We start from the raw sequence: 20,900 nt of genomic DNA, 5'->3' as shown, positions 1-20,900 counted from the left end.
GGTCTCCCCCCATTAGTAGGGATCAGCTGGCTAAGTGAAGATATGAAATCAAGTTGAATTAAGGGAATTAATATGAAAAATTATGGCCTCTTTAGGAGGTATTTATCCAAAAGACGTGTCTACTAAGGTGATATATTTTTAAAAACCTTTGGGTGTGTTCCTGGCAGTTTAAAAAGAGTTTAGGTTGCAGGGGGTAGGTTTTCATGAGTACATAGTACCATTCATACAAACTAGAAAAGGTTATTTAACAGCTATTGGATTATCTATATATAACTTTATTAATCAGTATTGTTCCAGCAGTTTTTAAGTTGAATGAATAATCTTATTAGGGAGAAAATTCAATTGTAAATTGAATCAGTATAAACAGAGTTACTAGGTAACTTCATATTGCTCTGAAAGAAATATGGAACTTACACTGTTCAGTTAGAATAGTGTTCTGCAAAAATATTTATAAAACCTCTCCAGATACTTACTGCTACTGTAATTTTATATGAAAATAAGTGTATTTTTCAATAAAGCATTTATAAATTAATCTTTGTTCAGTTATACTGAGAAAAGGGTAGTTTCCTGCATAAATGACAAAGACCATCATTTATTGGTTTATTTTGTCTCTACAAAACACATTAGCATCACTTAAATATTTGACTTCATTAGAAACCGTCCTAACACTTTTTCTCCCTCCTGCCATAAAAATACAGTAAGTAATTTGCTTTAAAAAACACTACGAACCAGTGCTCTGGTTTCCTCTCCCTCCCCTAACATGCACCTCAGCGACAGCGGTTTGTAATCAGACAGGAGGCTGAAAACTGAGGGTCAGGTGGTCTTCCACTAAAAGCGCTAATAGGCTATGGAACCTGCTTTCTCTACACCTTTCCTCTCCACATCCTAACACGTGTACAACTGCAACCACTGACTTAATCATTAGATAGTGCTAAACTCTATTAGTTTTAAATGAATGCCACTTACCTTTAGCATTATATTCCGAAAAATACTTAAGCCTCAAGGTCCCCAATAATTTGGAGTACTGAACTAGATAACCACCCTAAAGACACTTCTGACAGAAGTAATAATGCGTTACTTAAAGAGAGGTTTCCGAAACTTGCCGTTCACACACGGACAACACTGACAGCAGTCACTGTTCACAGTTTACTCTGCAGCAGTCCGGGCATCTGGAGCTTGGCCTGAGTCCACAGGAAAGGGCCTGGTGCACCCGATTCTCCTTCACCGGCTCTTAAGTTGTTCCTGCTTTCTCCTCTTTACTGAAAGGCTGCACTGAGCCAGGCTTTACCCATGACAGGCCAGCGACGTGAACACTTTTATTGTGCTGTTCTTCAGGCTTCTTCTAGGCACAATCAGACAGACATCACAAAATGACTGATAAGGAGGTTGCAGTACTGTACAAACTCGTTTCCTCAAAAGTTGTTTGTGCGGAATGAGTAGTCTCCAGTGAAGACCGTTTTAGAAAGGAAACAGGGAGTTAACTATTTCAAAAACAGTTATCTACTTACTTTCTGAGTCAGCATCTTCTCTCTGGCTTCGTCGTGTACAGAAGGGTTCCATGGAGAAAAGCTTAAGGAAGAGAAAAGATTTAAAAACTGCTTGGCTTACTAAATTTGTGTAACGTCCATTTTCTAATACTTAAACCAATTGCCTAAACAAAACCTAACAAGGGTCTAAGGCGTAATCTTTAATCAGTTGTCAATATGTAAGTTTTAGACATTATCAAAATTATTTCCTCACACGAGAACTCTCCTTTATAGGGCACTTTCCTTGGGGTGGCTCACTGAGCCTCGCAACCACCTCTGAAGCACTATTATGCAAAGATGAAGACAGTGAGGCACACTAGGATTAAGTAATTGCTCCAAGTCACCCAAGCCAGTAAGTCCAAAAGCCGACCAGTCTGTCTGCAGAGCCCAAACCCATAACCACTGCACTACACAGCCTCCCCAGCAATACCAGTGTGCAGAGAGGTAAATCACCAATTCTTCAGGTCTCAGCACTCCTCCTGACACTTGTCCCCAAGGATCACAGTGTTCCAGGAACCCACTGTCCCTACTAGTTCCTCTCCCACTCCTTCAACTTGCCTCCTTTCACGAAATCTGAATGTTGACAGGCTGTGGCAGTTTAGAGGGGGTCCCACTAAAACGGCCACCTGAAAACCTGGCACTTGAAAGAGCACATTACAAGCATCCTTAGGAAACCAAAGTCACTAAACAGCTTCCTATGGGCACAATGTGCCAGTTACTGTAAAGCTTTTTGGTTGAGGAAGGAGATGAAGAGGTGTGAGAAATCTTGTTGACAAGTACACTCTCCCTGTAACTCTCCATTTTAAGACCACCTGGAACATGGAAACGCAGGACTGCAAAGCACGGTTATCTAGGTTATGTCCCACTTACCTAATGGCGTAGGGGTCCTCTATTTTAGGCTGGTCAAACAGCCGTGCTGTGCACGCCTTAACGCTGTCAACCACTTTACTTTTAAACAGGTGAACATCTTTTTCATACCTGTGTTAAAAGTTTAAATCAAAAAGTTACCAACATAACCTACTCAGCTGCATTTTCAAATGTATCTTAAACAACAAAGCAAAGTGACGTACAGGACTGCGGCCTCCGGGTTGAGGGGGCTGGCCGTGTCGATCTTGTAGAACACCCTCCTTGCGTACATTAACACCTGCCAGATGTGATTATGGTTCCGCCTACAGGAAGACATGGCACTGTGACCAAGGCTTCCTCTCATGGCCTCTGTCACTAAAGAAAACACTGATTTACTAACCTCCACTTGGCAAATGCTCTCTTCACATCCAGTTCACCTGAGGAGGGGTCAACTAGCGGATGAAAGATGGGAATATCAAACACCAAGCGCTATATGGAGAGAGAGAGAGACGTATCTTTGAATGGGAGTGATGGAGTTAATGGACCCAGAGAGACAGTGGTAGAGAAAGCGCCAGGACAAGGCAGCTGTGTTGTCAGAGAGCTGCCTCAAAAGCAATACTTAACTACTTTCACCATTTCCCTGTGAAATCAGTGTGCAGAGGGGAAGTCCCCACTGAGCTCGCTGCTGGCCCCGGGCAGGGCACGTAGAGCTCCCGGCGGAGGCTGACATGGCCACAGACACAGTAAAGCACAACCCCCAAAAGGCTGCAGAGTAGATAGACATTTTAGGAAGCAAATCATAAAAGTGGTGGGCCAGGAAAAGAACCAAGAAATCTTTAAAGCCCTTTAAGCCCTCCTCACTGGCCAGCAAATGAAGCCAGACTAGAGCCCCTACTTACTGGACAGTCACCATCGGGGTAGTTATCAGGGATGTAAACTGTGAACTTAAATACACCATCTTGATAAAGTCCATGCCGTATGAATATTACTCCAAACCACACTGTAGAAAAGACAAGAACAGTTAAGGCTTGTGTTTGTGCCAGAGGCAGCAAATACGCTGTAGACAGGCTATAAAAGGAGTGGTCCTTACTTAATGCAGAGCGGTAAGATGGCTGCACATAGACCCCTGGTAACTTCTGCTTCACAAGCAAGGTACTGAAACAAGCAGCAGAATGATGAGACTGTACAGTGGAAATGTCAGATCAAACCACCCCACATTCATGCTCGGAGAGGAGAGATAGTCCTTTAAGGGGCAGCTGATGCTCTAACCCGACAAGCAAGTTACCCCAATTGCTCACCTGGCTCTGACCACTGCCCCTTAACTGGCTTCACCAGAAAGGGCCCCAGATTTAAAGATTCAAGCCAAACAAGGATACACAAGAATCCAGTTTTCCTCCCAGAAACCCACTTCCCCAAAACATCTCAGAAACCAAACTGGAGGTAATTCTGAACAATGCAACCTGATTTAAGTTCTGAACATTACATCTTTGAGGTGAATGAGAATATTGGTAAAGTTAATGCTTTCGTGACTGTGGACAACAGAGCTCACCCACACATTTTCAGATGCCATTTTTAAACACCACTCTAAGTCATTAAGAAGAAAATTCCATGGGATTGCCCTGGCTTGGGTGTCACTTTCCATTTGATCACCAGTCCGTGCAGCAGAAGGCCACGTTTAGATTTATTTGCAGTGTTCTGTGCCTGAATTTACCCCGCGGCACAGACACTTGCTGTCTGGGCCCAGTGTGGGGAACCGAGTGTGATGAGACCAGGCAGACAAGTGCATGGCAAAGACTGCCCGGCTCTCCTGGGCCCCTCCCCCACCCACAGCCATGCTGTGCTGCTCCTTGCAGCTGAGCGATGAGCCTCCACAGGTCAGGCTGTGACCAGACCTTGAAAAGAAAAATGCTGACCTAGAACCTTTAGGCACATTAACCTGCCAATCCTGAATCTTAATCACAAAGTAGCTTATTGGACCTTAGTTGATAGTTTTTATTACCTATTTGCCATCACACTTATTTTTAACCATTCTGAAGTAGTTATTCCATTTAAGTCACTAACATTCACCACGTCCACAGCAGCATGGCTGCAGATGTAGCCACCAGTCGAGTTTGCCAGAAAGGCAGTTTTGTGTTCTGATCAGACAGATGACTCAATGCCACAATGAAGCCTGTCCAACACACTGCCTAGCCTCCAACACAAGGCCACCCTTATATAGCCAAGGGCCCCTGCCACCACGTCACACTCAGCCCTTTACACTGTGGCCTCAGACCCTCTCACATGACTATAGTAGTGCAGGGACGGGGGCTCAAGGGTGCCTTTAAAATAACTGCACGTAGAAAGGAATTTTGTTTTCCAGTTGTGCCACTGAGTTATACGTCAGTGTGTGTCTTGACACACTGGGCTTAAAGACTCGTGGCTTTTGTTTTCATACTATGCTTCTCCAACGCAGCTACCACCACACAGCACAAGCCTTTGACACAGGCTAGGCTGCAGAGCATGGTGTATCAAGTGCTGTGTACAAAGGAATTTTTAAATAATTGAAATTAAGAATTCTCCAAACTTTCTGCCCTTGTAACAGATTCTCAAGTCCCATGCCACTAGCACGCAGGCGCTGTGGGAGCCCTGATGGGCCAGGCGCTGTGCCGTCACCCCACTCTGCAGCAGTGCTCACCTCCCCACCTCCGCAGACACGTGCAACGCAGTCCAATCCGGCTTCTGTGACCAGTCAGCTTCTTCCTCCACAGAGCCCACATCTCTCTAACTTCCCCATAACTGCCTAATTCAGCCTTTGGGGAGTCAAACCCCCTTTCTAGTGACAGACCTCTAAATGTATGAAGTCACGTACTTCCTAAGTTTTCTCCAACTCCATAGTTCCAGTTCCTTCAATTATTGACTCCCAAGGCCTGGCTTTCTGACCTCCTCAGTGACAAGATGCCTCTTACAAAGTGATCCCCAGAACAGAGCACAAAGCCTCCGTCTGGATCTGACCTAAGGGTGAATAGACTGCTACCATCCCACTGTCCCATCCTCTACGAAGGGCAGGGAACGTCCACATGAGGCCTGAGAAATCAATACCAGCTGATATCATATGCCTCATCAAAGAGAAGCCGCTCCAGCCATCAACATTAGGGGTGAGTTAAATGTGTGACCAAATATAGCAGGCTAATTTTTAAGTTGATAATTTTGTATGGCTCATGAATAATGTTATAAATATCCAAATGGCCCTTGGCAGAAAAATGGTTCCCCACCCCCTGCTCTATGACAACCTCTTCAGGAGGTGAATTTGTCACTTCATATGAAAGAAGACCAAAATTAAGTTCCTGGCCTACTACAGGTGCTTAATAAACCTTACTTCATCCTCTTGTTCACAACAGACATGGAAATTAAAGCACACATTTGCCTTTAAGTCTCATTTAACCAAGCTCTAAATAAGAATCAGCCCGGCCAGTGTGGCTCAGTGGTTGAGCATCGACCCATGCACCAAGAAGTCACCGTTTCGATTCCCACTCAGGGCACATGCCCAAGTTGTGGGACCGATCTCCAGTGTGGGGCATGCAGGAGGTGGACAATCGATGTTCTCTCTCATTGATGTTTCTCTCTCTCTCCCCTTCTCCCTTCCTCTCTAAAACCAACAAAAAAAATTTTTTTTTAAATCATTACATTTATGAGAAGATATTTATATAACACTCCTTTGGCCTTGTTTAAGATTATATTGCTAGCAGTAGCCTCCATCTTTCTATAAACATCAAGGCTGATACTGGAGGGGTAATGAGTTTGAGTTTTTAGATTAAATGGCTGCCATTTACTGAGTCCAGTCCATCAAAATAAATTTCATGCTTTACCTTCAAGAGCCATTCAAAATGGGACCGAACAGCTTTAAGAACTTACAATTCTGCAAGAAGAGAGTACTCCAGGTAGAAGGGTCCGTAAGAAGCATGTGTGCCATTTGTTGACTGTGCTGCTGGGGCAGGAGATGTAGGCTTAGTTATAGGCAAAGCGTTTTTGGGAATAGAAGGCAGCTGTTTCTTTGGAGCAGTGCGTGGAGGACTGGTTTTCCCATCCCCTGTTAATGTCTTCTCTTCACCATCAGAACGCTATTCAAGATGAAGTGAGAACATTTGTTAGGATGATTCTTAAATCGCAAGAGTACATGTGATGTCCTCTTAGTCCTTGAGCTAGAAGCTAGAATCCCTCTTTCACAAGGACATTCTAGCACCATGATCAAGATGACTTGAAAGGCCTTTGCGCAGAGGCCATTATAAAGAGCAAAACAAAGCTAAAGCAAGACTAAAGCATCAGAAAACTCTTGTTAACTGCATCCTATACAGATGGTAAAGCCAACATTCACAAGATTTAAGTGGAACAAAGAAAGAAATGGTTTCTCCTGGAGGCCCCCAAAAGAGGGCAAGGAGCTACTAAACAATTAGACAACTGTACAAGACTAGAAAAGTTCCTGGGCAGTTTGATGCTGTAAATTGTAGAAGGTCAGGCGCTAAGCAGTTCAAAATCAATGGAGATGAAGTGAGTCACTATTTGACATTAGCAAGGAAGGATCTCTTCTCTCACTTGCAGCCAGTCTGATTTTGATCTTGTCCCTAATGAATACGTTTCTCCATTTGGACTCTGTCCACCATAAACTGTCATCAGCAGTAGAGACAAAGGCCTAGGTGAGTCAAGACTAAACTAACATCTTGGCTGTTTAATTAGATGTATTAAAAATGTATGTCATGTGTCATGTGCATAGAAAAAAGATAATAGTGGTGCTCTCAGAGGTGGAATTATGGGTTATATTTATTTTCTCTTTGCGTATCTTCAGCTTTCCTAAAATGTATTACTTTGCAACTAAAAAAAAGATATTTTAGTTAGAAAAATTTAAACTAGTGCCGTCAAGTCTGACTTGACCACAGTGGACTGGCCTTTCCCAAGGCTTTCCTAACCATCGAATCTTGCAGTTTAGTAGAAAACTACTATAGCAATGTGTAACATTTTATCGTATATAAGTACCACCTATCAAAATAGCCTTACAATCATGATTTCCAGAATGGTTTTTATTTGAGATGCTGTCTTATTCTCAGAAACTAACTTTAATCAACAAAATCATCATTTCTTCAAAAGTAAAACCTGAACTAGAAAAACCAGATAATCTTGTTAGATTACAGGGCAACCTCAGTATGAATTATTTGTCCTCTATTCTTATGCAAATGGTTCCTCTCTAACTTTATCAGCTATACCTACTTTTCGTCCAGAGCTTGCAGACATGCTCCAGAAAGGATTCATAACGGGTAGTCCACACAAAGAAATGCAGTGATCTGCGTCATCAAACTTCGGTCCCCAAAATTCACTTTACCTTAAAATGAAATAGGAAAACAAACATACCACCAAAAGTTAAGACTTCCAAAATAATTAAGAACTAAATCTGACACTCACTATAGAAATACAATATAACATTATTATAGTACATTGTTATAAAAACCTAGGGGAAGAAAACGTTTTCTGAAATAGTTTCCTTTCATTATCCTCTCCATCTTTTGACTCCACAATTTTCTTTTCTACCTTTAAATGACTACAGGAATCTAGGTGCCCAGTGCTTGGCTAGGATTCAGAATATTCAGTGACACAGCTCAGCTTTGGTGCCAGAAATGCAGAAGACATGGACTGTAACAGTTGCTACTAACATAACATCTAAGCACTTGACTATGGGGACGCCAGGTTCAGAATGCACTGTGCCCACATAACACTAGAAAGTCTAGCACTGTTCTCAGGGTTATGGGGAATTAAAGATCCAAAGGGGTCAATTTAAGTGTGTCTTAAATGAGTTGTCTTAAGTACAAAATGATTCTCTCCAACAAAACTAGTAGTCAAAGAAGAAAAAACAGGAGGGAGAGCATGTAAGACAGAGCTAACTGGGTCCTGTCAGGACCATCCCCAAGAAATGACCTTTTCCAACTGTCTTGAGGTACAGAAACTGCAAGATTAAGCATTCAAGGATTTGCCAACCAATACATACAAATGCAACAAAGGAGAGTGCAAAGGATATTTCACAAACAAATCTTCCATCAAAGCTTTAAGCAGTGGATAAGAAAGCATGTCTTAAGTTCACAAAGTCACTGGGTCATTTACTAAAAACACAGAGGGAGAGGCAAAGGAAAAATGGCAAGCTGAGCTGGAAGAACCGCAACCTCTCTGCTCTGGCAGTGTCCCCAGGAAAAGCAGAGGCCCTTCTCTGAATTACTATTTGCACCAATCAGAAGGCTGAAGGTGAAAAGGGTCAAAACTCAGCAACATTTTACTAAATTTTTAAGAAGCAAATCATTAGAGGATTATGTACCAAATGTCCCTACCTGATCGGCAAAAAGCTGTCTTTTGCAAGTCTATAACACCCACAGAAGGTACCAGATCTCCCATACCCCACCAGTGCCAATTACTGCTGTTTTGCTAAGACATAAAGCCACCCAGCAATTAAGTCAAAGGAATGAGGATCTTGGTTCTGCCGCGCACCTGTTGGCTTACATCCAATAAATAACAACTTCCAAGAGCTCTCTGCAAATCTGCCTTTTCTTTAACTATGATACACATGAAAATGGTTGGGACATCAAAAATATGTGGGGGCATGTTCCTGTTTGGTCCAAATAAGAACAACATTGGTTTCCAGATCCAGAGTAATATGCAATACCCCACTGTCATCTAGGACAAACCTAATTTAACAGGGGACTGTCCCCTTGGGAAACAGTGATCACCATGGGGTGGATCATTCACCTGTAAGATCCTCCCCAAATCTAACACATAATGATTCTGTGACTGCCTTTAAGGATCAAGTAAAACTTGCCTCCAGTTCCTATGCTTCAGCAGGAGGTATACTGTCTACTGCCCATGTTTCCAGCAGCAACATAATCACCTGGAAAAACTGTAGCACACTTTTCGGGAATAACTACACCATTTATTGGATGTCTAGTCTACCCAGGCACAGTATAGCACTTTCCAGCAGGAGACACATAGAAGGCAGACATAAGGTATATCCTAGTCATTAGGAAACAGTTTTAGAAGTTCTGCTGCTTAGGCCATACAAACAACACGATTGCCTTGCTTTATATCATACAGCTAAGAAGCCAGGCCCGTACGAATGAATGATCCGCACTTGGGCTAAGCCAGTATCTTAGAGACTAGTGCTGCTTTCCTCCTACGTGCCCTAGTCTCTACATAGCCACCTACCTGAACACATCACCCCGAACAGCCTTAAATTCCACATTAAGAGGCGACGGAGAAGGGCGGACGGAAAGACGGAAACAGCCTGCGCTCGGCCCGGCCGGCCGGGGACAGCCAGAACGGGCACCCAGGCACGGGGCGGAACCCGTCTCCGCGCACGCAGAGAATCTGGGCAAACCTGTCTCGACGTGATGCAACGCAGGGGCCAAGTCCCGGCCTCACGGCTACCTCGAGACGACCGGGCCGCGAGCCCCTCTAGTGAGGGGCTGAGGGTCTCCGAGGTTCAGGGCGTCTCCGACGCTGGGGGACGCCCCACCCCCACCCCAGCTAGGGCGCAAAGACGGCGGGCGTGGGAACAGGGCCGGGAAGGGCGGGACCTGGATGGGGCAAGCCGGTCGGCCCGTCGCCCTCGCTCAGGCCGACCCAGCGCCCCGACAGACCCCAGCGCCCACAGGCCGGGGCAGCCCCGCGCCCCTCGGCTGCCCGCAGCAGGTGCCTGCAAACGCGGACAGGTGCCCAGCCCCGCCCCCACGTCCCAGCACGGCTGCCATCGCTACGGCGTCCAGAGCGCCCAGCAGGGCGGTAAAATGCCGCCCGGAGGACGCTGGCGGCGGGGTTTCGGGACCCACGGCCCTCGCATACTAGCAGTCGGCCGGGCAGCGCGCCTTACCTCAGAGCCTGCAGTGCGGCGCCCCGCTGGCAAGCGCCTCCGCGGCTCCACAGCATCTCCCCGCAACTCCAGCCGGCCCCTGCCTGCTCCCCGCCCCGCCCCGCCCTGCTCTCCGTGTCAGCCTCGCCCCCTACCCACGCCCCTGGTTCCGAGGCTTCCGTTCCGCCTCTTGGCAGCAAGTGGCTCCCACAACTGTCTGTCAAGAACCTTTTTCCGGGAGCGTTGGGAAGACCGCACTCCGTCCTGCCAATCAAATCTACTCCGCCAGGGTGGGCACCTCTTGACCCTCCCCTTACGTAACAGCACCTTGAGCGACTTGTCATGTCCCGGAAGTACAGAGCGCGGAGAAGGACAAGCGCCTGTACATAATTGGTCCAAGCGTCAGCCCGTCACCACAGAGGCCCGCCCACGTGTTTGTGCGTAGCCGCCGCAACCATTCAGAAAGGCTGTGACTGCGGGTTTTCCTGGCCTGGGTCCGTGTCCGAGAGAGAATTGGGGTCGGTCCGCCGCTTGCCCGCGTGTCCACCTCGGAGTCCACCCGGTACGTCCACCTCTTCCGTCAGGGCAGCCAGGCTCTGACCGCCGCGCCGGCCAGGCGCGCAGGGTCCGCCGGGCGGGGAGGACCTGGAAGAAGGCTCTGTGTAATACCGAGGAACGCGACATCTGCGGAAGAGGGGAGGAGCTCACGGATGATGGGCCCCAAACTCCCGGGTCGTCCTGCCAGGGGAGCTTTGAAAAACGTACCTATGGACCCAGAGGAGAAAGGAGAGACCTACTAAAAAGGGCTCCTGGTGACTAACTGGGCTCAAATTTTAAAGCAGCGCCCAGCAGCCATTCCTCAACAGGGGCGTCTCCCAAACTGCACTTCAGGAAGCCGCCTGCCCGCCCCGGGTTCTTGCCATCCGCCCCGGATTCTTGCCATCCGCCCCGGGTTCTTGCCATCCGGGCCGGTTCTCAGAGGGATCCCTGGAGTCCTGTTTCGGCCAATAAGACTGATACAGACCCATCCACCTGGAGCTGCGCAGCTATATACCTGGCAGCATCGGCACTAATCAATTCAAGGGACTCATTCTGACCAATCAGGACTGCTCTTTGAACCAATCACGCTGCAAGGATTTAGAGACCTCATTTGCATGAGGGCAGGCCAATCAGGGGCCAGGGCGGGGACTTCTGTCTATATAAGTTAGCTTTCCTGGTGGGTGAGCTGCAGTTTCCCTTTCCACCAGAGACCGAGGACCGTGTTGCACCTGAGCAGACTAGGGCCCTGCGGCCCCAGGGCCGCCTCACAGCCCCGTTGTATCACAGTTGAGCTGTTTCCTTCACCACCACATCCCAAATTGGAGGTTGGCACTGAATTAGCACAATGACCATTGGTTGACTAACATATAGGACCCAAAATTTGTGTGTGGGGGTACCAGGAACTTACAGTGGGTCCTCGTTTATCCGGTTAATCAGTTGCAGACTCTACTGCAATAAATGAATTTCCCCGAAGTAGGATTCTTTATTTATATACATTCTCCCTCGCCACTACGCACTTCAACTTCACGGCTTCACTCGATCGCAGTTTTTTCAAGTATAATATAATATTTGACAAAACCACGAGAGAGTGAAGCCGCAAAAGTCCACGCGGGAAGTGGCGAGGGACGACTATATTTGTCACAAGTACCTTTTGTGATTCTGCTGCACACTGAAGTTTGAGAGTCTTTCCCATGGCACTGTAGGTTCTGGTCCTCTTGAGTCTTCATTTTTATTTTGACCTCACAAACCTTCACTTTGATCTGGAACACCTTTACCAACTCTTAACACTGCTCAAAGGTTTTCCACTGCGTAAAAAGCCTTTTCAGACTGATTAAAGTCTACACTCAGCCAGACTTACAAGGCATGCGCTACGCTGTTCTCATTTCCGTGTTCTCATCTCATTTCCCACGCGTTCCCCAGACTGATTCTGTGCCTGCTGCCCTTGGCTTGCACACCTCTGAGCCTGTTCTTACAGTGGTGCCTTCTCTTGGGATGCTGGTCCACTCTGTACCTAACACAGTATATTGCATTCAGAAGAGAAGAAAAACTAGGTTTTTGTTCAATTTTTGGTTGCCTTTGAAATTCTGGTAAAATGACCTTCTTGTTAAATGGCAGGCAGCCAAACTCTCCTAATGTTAATCCCAAGAGTAGATTCTAAAGTCCAACTTCCTCCCCTGGCTGTAAACACTCCTAAACTACTTCCTTTTGTCCAGTTTGAATACACTTTGGAATGTTGTCGTGCCCTTAATATTCGTCTCAATCGGTGTAAAAAGGCAAGCACGGTTTGCAGGCTCATCCTCTCCGAAACCTTTTCCTGACTTTACCCTCTACTCTCTTCTTGGCAATGTCCTCCCTTCCCCAAGCCACACTGAGGACTCAGATTTCCCCGCTCAGACTTCACCGAGCTGCAGGGACATGTACCCAACTGCCCATTGGCCCTGATGCTTCAGACACACATCAGAGTCCTTGCAGTTACACATACTAGAAAACCCAACTTAGACTGGCCTAACGGCAAGGGACCTCTCACTGGCAGGGCACCACTGGCTTCCGGCACTGCTTTGCTTGCAGTCCCTGGAATTGCGTTTTTAGGCTGGTAGCAAGATGGCTGCTGCCGTTCCAGGCACACCCAGATACGGCAATGTCTGGCAAAACAGAAAGATCTTTTTCTCCAAGTGATCTCTTTCCAAAGACTAAGAGGACCTTTCCCAGAAGCTCCCTAGAAACAATAGCCACGTTTCAGTGACCGTAAATGAGTCACTGAGTTTCTGCCCACAGTCCATCAAAGGCAAGTGGAATGAATCTGTCATGACTGGCTCAGGCTGATCAAGATTTACCCTGGATCTCTGGGCTCTAAGCAGAGGAGTAGCATGATAAGATCTGTATTTGAGAATGGCCACTTTGTATGGAGGACAGATCATAGGGCCACAAGAAAGGAGAGCATCTGGGAAACCATTGTGATAGTTCAGCAAGAGACAAATCACGAATTTGACAGTGGAGATGAAGAAGTGAATGACTCCCAGAGACAAGAGGTGGAATGGACAGGACTTGGCCATGGATTAGATAGATATGAGGGTGGGGGATGAAGACAGGGAGTATCATAGATGACACCCAGTTTTTTACTTGAACTACTGGAATGATGAAGCCATTCACCCAGAGGAGAAACAATAAAACCACACTGATTATGGGAGAGTGGGGAAGGAGAACTTGGTGTTTTGAATAGGTGATATTTGGGGTGCTTCTATAAGGACTATTGCTTCTGTACCTGACACCCATTTAGCTCTTGTTCATTGCTGACAGAGCCTCGATTTTTGCTGAGTCCAACCCTTCAATGGTTCTCTGTCACTCAGAGCAAAGACCAAACTCCTTACAGGGGCTGTGGGCCTGGCATGGCAGGGCCAATACCTGTCTAGCCCCACTTGTCCCAGGCTCCAGCCACTCACATTCTTGATTCCTTGGAGGCATGGTGCTCTCCCCTCCTGCCCCACCACTAGAGGGGGCGGGGGGAGGGCCTTTGCACTGGATGTTTCTTTTGCCTGAAACATTCCCTGCCCCCCCCCCACCACCACCACCACACCACTTTCTGAGAGCCATTTTGTTATCTTGGGTGGTGGGTGACTTAGTGATTCTCTCCCACACTATACTGGATGCTCCATGAGGTAGGAACCATGTCTGTTTTGTGTGTAATAAATATTGGACAAAGGCATGACAGGAGCAATTTAAAGTATATTTAAAGCATCTGCCAACCTGCATGTCCCTAGCAGGATAATCTATGCAAAGGGAAATGAGCAGGCAGCCTCCAGGTAGCATTGTCTTTAAGACTAAAATGTAAAGTACTGCCCTGGCCGGTTTGGCTCAGCAATTAGAGCATTGGCCCACAAAGAGTCATGGGTTCTATTCCAGTCAAGGGCACATACCTCAGCTGTAGTTTTATCCCTGGCTCTGCTCTGGTTGGGGTCATGCAGGAGGCAACCAATCAATGTCTCTGTCTCTGTCTCTCTCTCTCTTCCTCCCTCCCACTCTATCTGAGGATCAGTGGAAAAATATCAGGTGAGGATAGATAAAGTATTGAGAAAGCAAGCCATCTGATCTTAAACTTTACCTATAAAACTTGTTCAACTACTTCATGTTACATTCATTATTCTAAGTTTGGGTATATGTGATATTTGTGTCTAAAGATTAGTTTTTCTTGCACCAGGACTTAATAGATAAGTGATCTCTATGAGTATTTAGGATGCCAGTTTGCGTTCTAATCACCAAAATAATCACTGAATTTGTTCTTCTTTTGGGTTCTGGGAAATTAAGAGCAGATCATGGACTTGCTACGACAGGGAGGCCGTCACAGAAGGAAGGAGCAAACAATGGTTAGGTGAAATGTGTATGTATTTCAGATACACGCACACTCACCAGCCAATATTTTCACTCAATTCATTTGCCCCTAAACCCTTCTGTGAAAGGAGGGTTTCGAGAGAGTGTGGTACCCATATCACTGACCACACATACTGTTCACAGTACACCAGGTGATCACGGAATTGTGCATTTATTTTAATACGCCAAGAAAAAAATAACATGCCAGCAGCATGATTTATGAATAGTAGTGACAGGAGAAAACCACAGGAGGCGTTAAGTGTTTTAAGTGAATGGATTTAAGGGAGGATCTTAAATAAGTCATAATCCTACAGTTGACGGCGATCCTCAGCCATGGCGGAACTCACCGCCTTTCCACAATAACGGAATATGAGAAACACCGTATGGGGGGGGTGTGGGTTCTGTCCCGTCTCCGTCCTCACTGGTCGCTACAATCCTGGCTTCTCAGCATCACAGCTGTGCTTCCACTTTTTGGCTGTCCCTCATCTTTTCCCCCCATTCTAGTCCCGGTGACCCCTGGCCCATAAGTTAGTGAAGGGATGAAGGGATGAAGGGATGAATTTTACAGAATACAGCATTTCGAATCTAAGAGCAGCTGATGGACGACTGTGAATATCTATGTGCAAGGAACATCAACCAACACACAGCGTTGCAGCTCACAGCGTGCGGAAGAGAACATTTCCTTCCAGACTCAGCCGGTGCTGAACGCGGCACCCACTGCAAACGGCCACCGCCCTGGAGCAGGCCGACACCACCGCCACAGAGCATCCTCTCCGACTGGCGTCGTCTTGGCCAAACCACCTCACCTGTGCTTTCAAAGCATTTGGAAAGATGATAAAGGCTTCAGGTTCGTTTCAGCTAGAGTGGCAGATTAGGAGAAAGAAAACCAGAGAGAGAGAGAAAGCAAAATTCATCCACTAATAAAGCTCCCAGGGCTCACTGTGGCCGGGCGCTGCCCAGACAAACACCTTCGCTCCTACAACAGGCCGGCAGTGACTCTAGAGAGCACGGGTCGCAGCGGCTTTGGGAGTGTGCCCCGAAGCAGACTTGGCCACTATCGTAGTCCAGCTTTTCATTATGAAAACTCCGTCATTCGGGAGAGTCGAGCACCATGGCCCTCTGCACACTCACCACCTGGATTCAACAATGCCTAATGGTTTTGCCATATTTCCTTTTCCTCATTTTTTCCTCCTGAACCATTTAAAAATAAGTTGCAGGCATCATGAACTTCACTCCTAAGCACGTCAGCGTGTATCTCCCAAGGGCAAGAACGTTCCCCTAGAACCAGGTGCCTTGATCACACTTGAGAACGCTCTCTAAGTTGCTGGTCTCACTGTGTGCCACATGCGTTAAAACTGTCCTAATGGTCGCATAATCGAAAGAAGCTTTTATAGATATTTTCCTGAGCCAGGATCCAGTCACAAGTCATTGCTGCATTTGGTTATGTATCTTTAATCCATTTATTTTAGAACAGCACACCTCCACCCCCATGGACTATCTGACCAGACCAGATTTTTCACATTCTGGATGTGGTTTAGCTTGATTCTCTACGCTGTGTCACTAAGGTCTGGGAACTGGACACCATCAGCTTGGGCATCTCTGGCAGCGGCTCCTTGGGGAGGGGGAGGACCTCGTGGTGAGTCTGTGCACTGCCCGTGTGGACCGGCACCTCGCGATTGTGCGTGAACAGTTCAACCCAGAGACGTGCCCTGTGCTGACCCAGGTTACTGAGTATCTGCTACCGTCCATATTAGCACATTCTGACATTTCAGTGGCGTAATGCGGCTATTCCTGCCTCCCGCCCTGCCGGTCGCTGTGCTCCGGCCCCTGCTGGGCACTCAGCCGCTGGTCCGTGGACTGCAGCTGCAAGGACGGTGGTTCCGAGAAGCGGGCGGAGCGGTCGCTGTGCCGCCAACACCAGTGCGGGAGCAAATGTCGGCGCGGGAAGCAGCGCACGCGAAGGAGGGGCGTGCGCGGGTCTCCCCCTAACCTCTGCTGCACCCCACCTGCCAGGCCTCAGGCCCGTGCGCGTACTATCGACTGTTAGAAGGCTCCTTGTTCTCTCGGAGGCGACAAGGTACCAAACTCTCCTATGTGGAGAAGGGAAGGGAAAGACGCCGATCACTTGAAGGGGCACCGAAGGGAGGCGCACGGTTCCCCTGGGGCTGGGGCTGGGGCTGCACAGCGCGGCGCAGAGACCCTACTGAACGTCCGTGTTCCCCCAGCCACAGGCGGCAGCTTCTCCTGACACCAACTAGACGGCCCTCCCCCTCCACTCGAGGCTGAAAGACAAACGCCGCTCTCCCCGCTCTGCCTTGGGGGTCCCAGCCGAGGGGGGCCTAGTGTTTAAGTATCTCAAGGGCGGCGGGACTCCTCCTAGTGGGTGGTCGGGTGCCCTCTGGTGGGCAGTGGGAAGAAGGCATGCGGCAAAGCAGAAATTCATTTACGTGTGTGTTTCTCAGAGAATATTCTGGGTACATTTTAGCAAGTCCGTTACCAAGAGGGTTTGGGAGAAGAGCCGCAGCCCGAACCACCAGCCTTCCACACCCTCCCAACTGAGACTTAAATCCTACAGCGTGGGGTGCAGGGGAGCCCTGCCCCGCATCCGGCGGGTCCTCACCTTTCGACTCCCTTGTGGAAGAGCCACCATCACGGGCTCTCAGCCACTTGTGCCACGGGCTGGTCGGCGGGTGTGTCGCTACTGCTTCCTGACCAGCAATATCACGCAGCAGTAACGTAAGGTCAAGGTCACACACAGAGAGGAAGGGGCGCAAGAGATTATGTCTCAAAGCAGATCATCCCAGTCGCTCGTGTGCCTCCACTGCAAGGACCCCGGCCCAAGCCACGACCTCTGGCCTCTCACCTGGACGAAGCAGCAGCCTCCTCCCCGGGCTCCGGCTTCCCTGCCTCTGCTTAGCCTGTTCTTAACATGGTGGGTAGAGTGGGCACACTTAGTCTCAAGTCAGGCCGTGTTGCACTCTGCTCAAAGCCTCCAGTGGTCTCCCCTCTCATGCAGACTAAAGGCTAATACCATCCTCAGCAATCTAGCGGCTGCCGCCCACTCTCCTGTCCCCAGCTCCCTGACTTCACCCCCCAGCACATTTCCCCTCCTCGCTCCACTCTAGACTCCATCCATGGACTCTGCCATTTCGGGAACATTCCAGGCATGTTCCTGCCTCAGGGCCTTTGCGCTTGCTCTCCCTCTACCTGGAATGCTCTTCCCCGGTTCACTCTCACCACCTCAGTCCTCCTGCCCAATACACGCCTGGCATTTGCTACACTGTGGGCTTTCAGTGCTGATGCAAAAACGTGCTGTGGCTAGTTATTTTGTTCATAAATTTTGCGAGAAATCTGCCCAAGCTCTGATACCAAAATTCTACCATTGCCCAAACAATTATTTTTTGCAATATTGTATCCATTTTAAGATGATGAAATGCTTAGCTAGCCAAGACATGATTGTGAATAACTAAATTTATTTTTTTTTATTGTAGGATTTCATTATATTGGGGAACTAGAAATTGGTATAATAGTAAATTCCATTAACACATATGTGGCAGATGTTGTTCTATGATTTTTTTTTTTATGTTACATAGTTCACACTATTGATGTGTGATTGACAGATAAAAAGCTATGCGTATTTAACTTAGACAACTTGAGTTTGGAGATAAGCATAAACATGCCCATCACCTCCAAAAGTCTCTCTTATACTTTTGTTGTTGTTGTTGTTGTTAATCCTCACCCGAGGATATTTTCCCCTTGGTATTTAGATAGAATAGAAGGGAGAGAGGGAGCAGGAGGAGGGGGGAGGGGGAGAAAGGGGAAGAAAGAAGGAAAGAGGAGAGAGACACACTGATGGTTGTCTTCCGCACAACCCCAACCAAGGAAGGGGCCTCGACCAGGAATTGAACCGGCAGCCTGTGTTTTTTCATGGTAACATAAGATCTAACCTCTTAGCCAGTTTTCAGGTTGCCAAACTGTCCTGGGTGAACTTTGAACTGGTGAGAAAGCCCGGGCTGGAACCGCTCTTCCTTACGGTCCTCAGTTTGACCGCGTGGCACCCGAAGGCACCTGTCCCTCTCTCTCCTTGACTCAGAAGGAGCAGTTATTTTTGTTACTGAGCACTCTGCAAACCCGGGCAGAGTCCATGGTCGGCATTAACAACACGACTGCCAGAACCGGAGGCCGGGGCTGTGGGTCAGCAGGGCCTGCACGCGGAGGTCTGTCTCCGCCTCTGCGCCCCTCCCTTAGCCTCTCAGGCGGGCGGCAGTTCGTGGAGGCGGGGCCCCGGCCAGCACTCAGCCGGCCCCGGCCCTGCACTGCGCTCGCTGGCAGGGCTCGGCTCTGCTCTCGGCTCACACCGAGACTCCCGCTGCAGGTTGAGAGGGGCGCCGCGCTCAGTTTGACGGCCACAGGACGACGGGGATTCTCCAGTGGCAGCAGATACTTCCGCTCGTCCCCTCCCTTTTGCAAACTACACACCCAAGAAGTCCACCCGACAGTGGGGGGAAAGGCAGGGACCTGTGTCAGGGGAGCAGCCCCCCTGAAATAGGCCTGTGACAGATCACACACATGCTCTGAGCCGCGGGTCCTCCGGTTCCGATTTGATTAAACTGTAGTACTAGGAAGGTCACTGTCCCCCTTCTGTCTCAGCGCACTTCACTGTCCTGACCTCAGCCTCTTACCTTGACCGCTGACCTCTGACCACAGCAGACTACAGTACCCGGTTCTTGCTGATGGGCCAGGGTCTGGCCCCTGGCAGGCTCAAGCTAACATCCCAGCCCTGGCCGGTTGCTCAGCGGTTAGGGCGTCTGCTGCTGACCGAAGAGTCTCAGAGTCTCAGGTCTGATTCCCGGTCAAGGGCAGGTACCTGGTCAAGGGCAAGCAATCAGTGTGTCTCTTTCACACGTGTTTCTCCCTTCCTCCCTCCCTTCCTCCCTCCCTATAAAAAAAAAAAAAAAAATCAATGGAAAAATATCCTTAAGCGAAGATTTTTAAAAGAAGATAACATCTTAATCTGAATTATGTTTCAGCTCCTGAGCCCTCAGCAGGACGGGCCCTCGGCCACCTCTCCCTGAAACCTGGTCTGGATGCAGGAGCCGACCTCAAGCTGTCCTCCAGACCGGAAGAGATGATTGATTCCCCTTATTCACACCTCTGACCAATCAGCTCCCAGCACGACCCCCACCCCTCACCCTGCTGTCTTGTGATTCGCACTCTAGACCCTGTAACCCAGGCCAAGCCCAGTGGGGGCTCAGAGCAGAGCTCGGGTTCCGGGTCGACCAACTCCAATAAACGAATCAATTTTCCTCACTGCAAACCGGCTCGTGCACTTTCTGGCCAGAGCGCGAGGCACTTGGCATCAGGGCCTGGCCACCTGCGCAGGTGGACGGTCGGAACGATTTCTGCCTGTTCAGGCTGGGTGGCTTCTTTGGTTTGGCTGCGTCAGTCAACGTGATGGTATCCGCTTTCCGGCTGGGACCTCCTCAGGGTGGGGCTTGGGCACAGAGGGTTTGCCTCTGACCAGCAGCCACCAGCTGGGAGGCGGACCTGCACTGTGGCCCCACCGGGTCCGCTTTCACGGTGCCCGATGCGGTGCCCGATGCGTCTCCTGGCGCCCTCTCACTTCCCAGAGCCCTGAGGGGTTGGAGTTGATGCTTCACCTTCTTCCATGGTAACCCAGCTCCTCACCTCACTACTTCGTCACCTCACTGGTAGTGTTTTCAACACAGTGCTTTTTACTCGTCTCTCCCCACCCGCCCATCGCCCATCTGCCGGAGCCCCCCCCCCCCGCCCCAGCGCCCCGGAGGGAGGCCCCGCTCCTGCCCCCCTGCCCCAGCGCCCCGGAGGGAGGCCCCACTCCTACCCCCCTGCCCCAGCGCCCCGGAGGGAGGCCCCACTCCTACACCCCTGCCCCAGCGCCCCGGAGGGAGGCCCCCACTCCTACCCCCCTGCCCCAGCGCCCCGGAGGGAGGCCCCGCTCCTACCCCCCCCTGCCCCAGCGCCCCGGAGGGAGGCCCCCGCTCCTACCCCCTGCCCCAGCGCCCCGGAGGGAGGCCCCCGCTCCTACCCCCCCTGCCCCAGCGCCCCGGAGGGAGGCCCCCACTCCTACCCCCCTGCCCCAGCGCCCCGGAGGGAGGCCCCGCTCCTACACCCCTGCCCCAGCGCCCCGGAGGAAGGCCCCGCTCCTACCCCCCTGCCCCAGCGCCCCGGAGGGAGGCCCCCGCTCCTACCCCCCTGCCCCAGCGCCCCGGAGGAAGGCCCCGCTCCTA

General features: G+C 49.3%; 2 protein-coding genes and 1 non-coding gene across 5 annotated transcripts in view; 1 reads left to right on the top strand and 2 right to left on the bottom strand.

Moving 5' to 3' along the window:
- Positions 1-19,925, top strand: part of RBL2 (RB transcriptional corepressor like 2) — a 65,345-nt gene extending 45,420 nt beyond the window's left edge. The window contains exon 23 of the mRNA XM_036276027.1: positions 19,662-19,925. The gene's annotated coding sequence lies outside the window, so the exon portion shown is untranslated. The remainder of the gene's footprint in view (positions 1-19,661) is intronic.
- Positions 444-10,330, bottom strand: LOC118639541 (AKT interacting protein). 3 transcript variants are annotated; one of them, XM_036276028.1, is made up of 10 exons: positions 10,249-10,330; positions 7,611-7,722; positions 6,264-6,469; positions 3,463-3,527; positions 3,272-3,372; positions 2,773-2,861; positions 2,597-2,695; positions 2,397-2,504; positions 1,509-1,569; positions 444-1,342 (listed from the first exon to the last, which is right to left on the bottom strand). In XM_036276028.1, exons 2-10 carry the CDS (start codon positions 7,650-7,652, stop codon positions 1,232-1,234), a joined length of 882 nt encoding a protein of 293 aa, XP_036131921.1. In that variant the 5' UTR covers positions 7,653-7,722; positions 10,249-10,330; the 3' UTR covers positions 444-1,231. The 3 variants fall into 3 exon arrangements, with proteins under 3 accessions (XP_036131921.1, XP_036131922.1, XP_036131924.1); XM_036276029.1 differs by lacking the exon at positions 10,249-10,330 and adding an exon at positions 9,585-9,685; XM_036276031.1 differs by having other exon boundaries at positions 1,133-1,339.
- On the bottom strand, positions 4,730-4,889 carry LOC118639674. The gene has a single exon (XR_004961248.1).
- Positions 19,926-20,900: the final 975 nt, after the last annotated feature.

This window comes from Molossus molossus, unplaced genomic scaffold, assembly GCF_014108415.1.
Source record: "Molossus molossus isolate mMolMol1 unplaced genomic scaffold, mMolMol1.p scaffold_m16_p_21, whole genome shotgun sequence".
Taxonomy (NCBI): Eukaryota; Metazoa; Chordata; class Mammalia; order Chiroptera; family Molossidae; genus Molossus; species Molossus molossus.
This window is presented reverse-complemented; position numbering and strand designations above follow the sequence as displayed.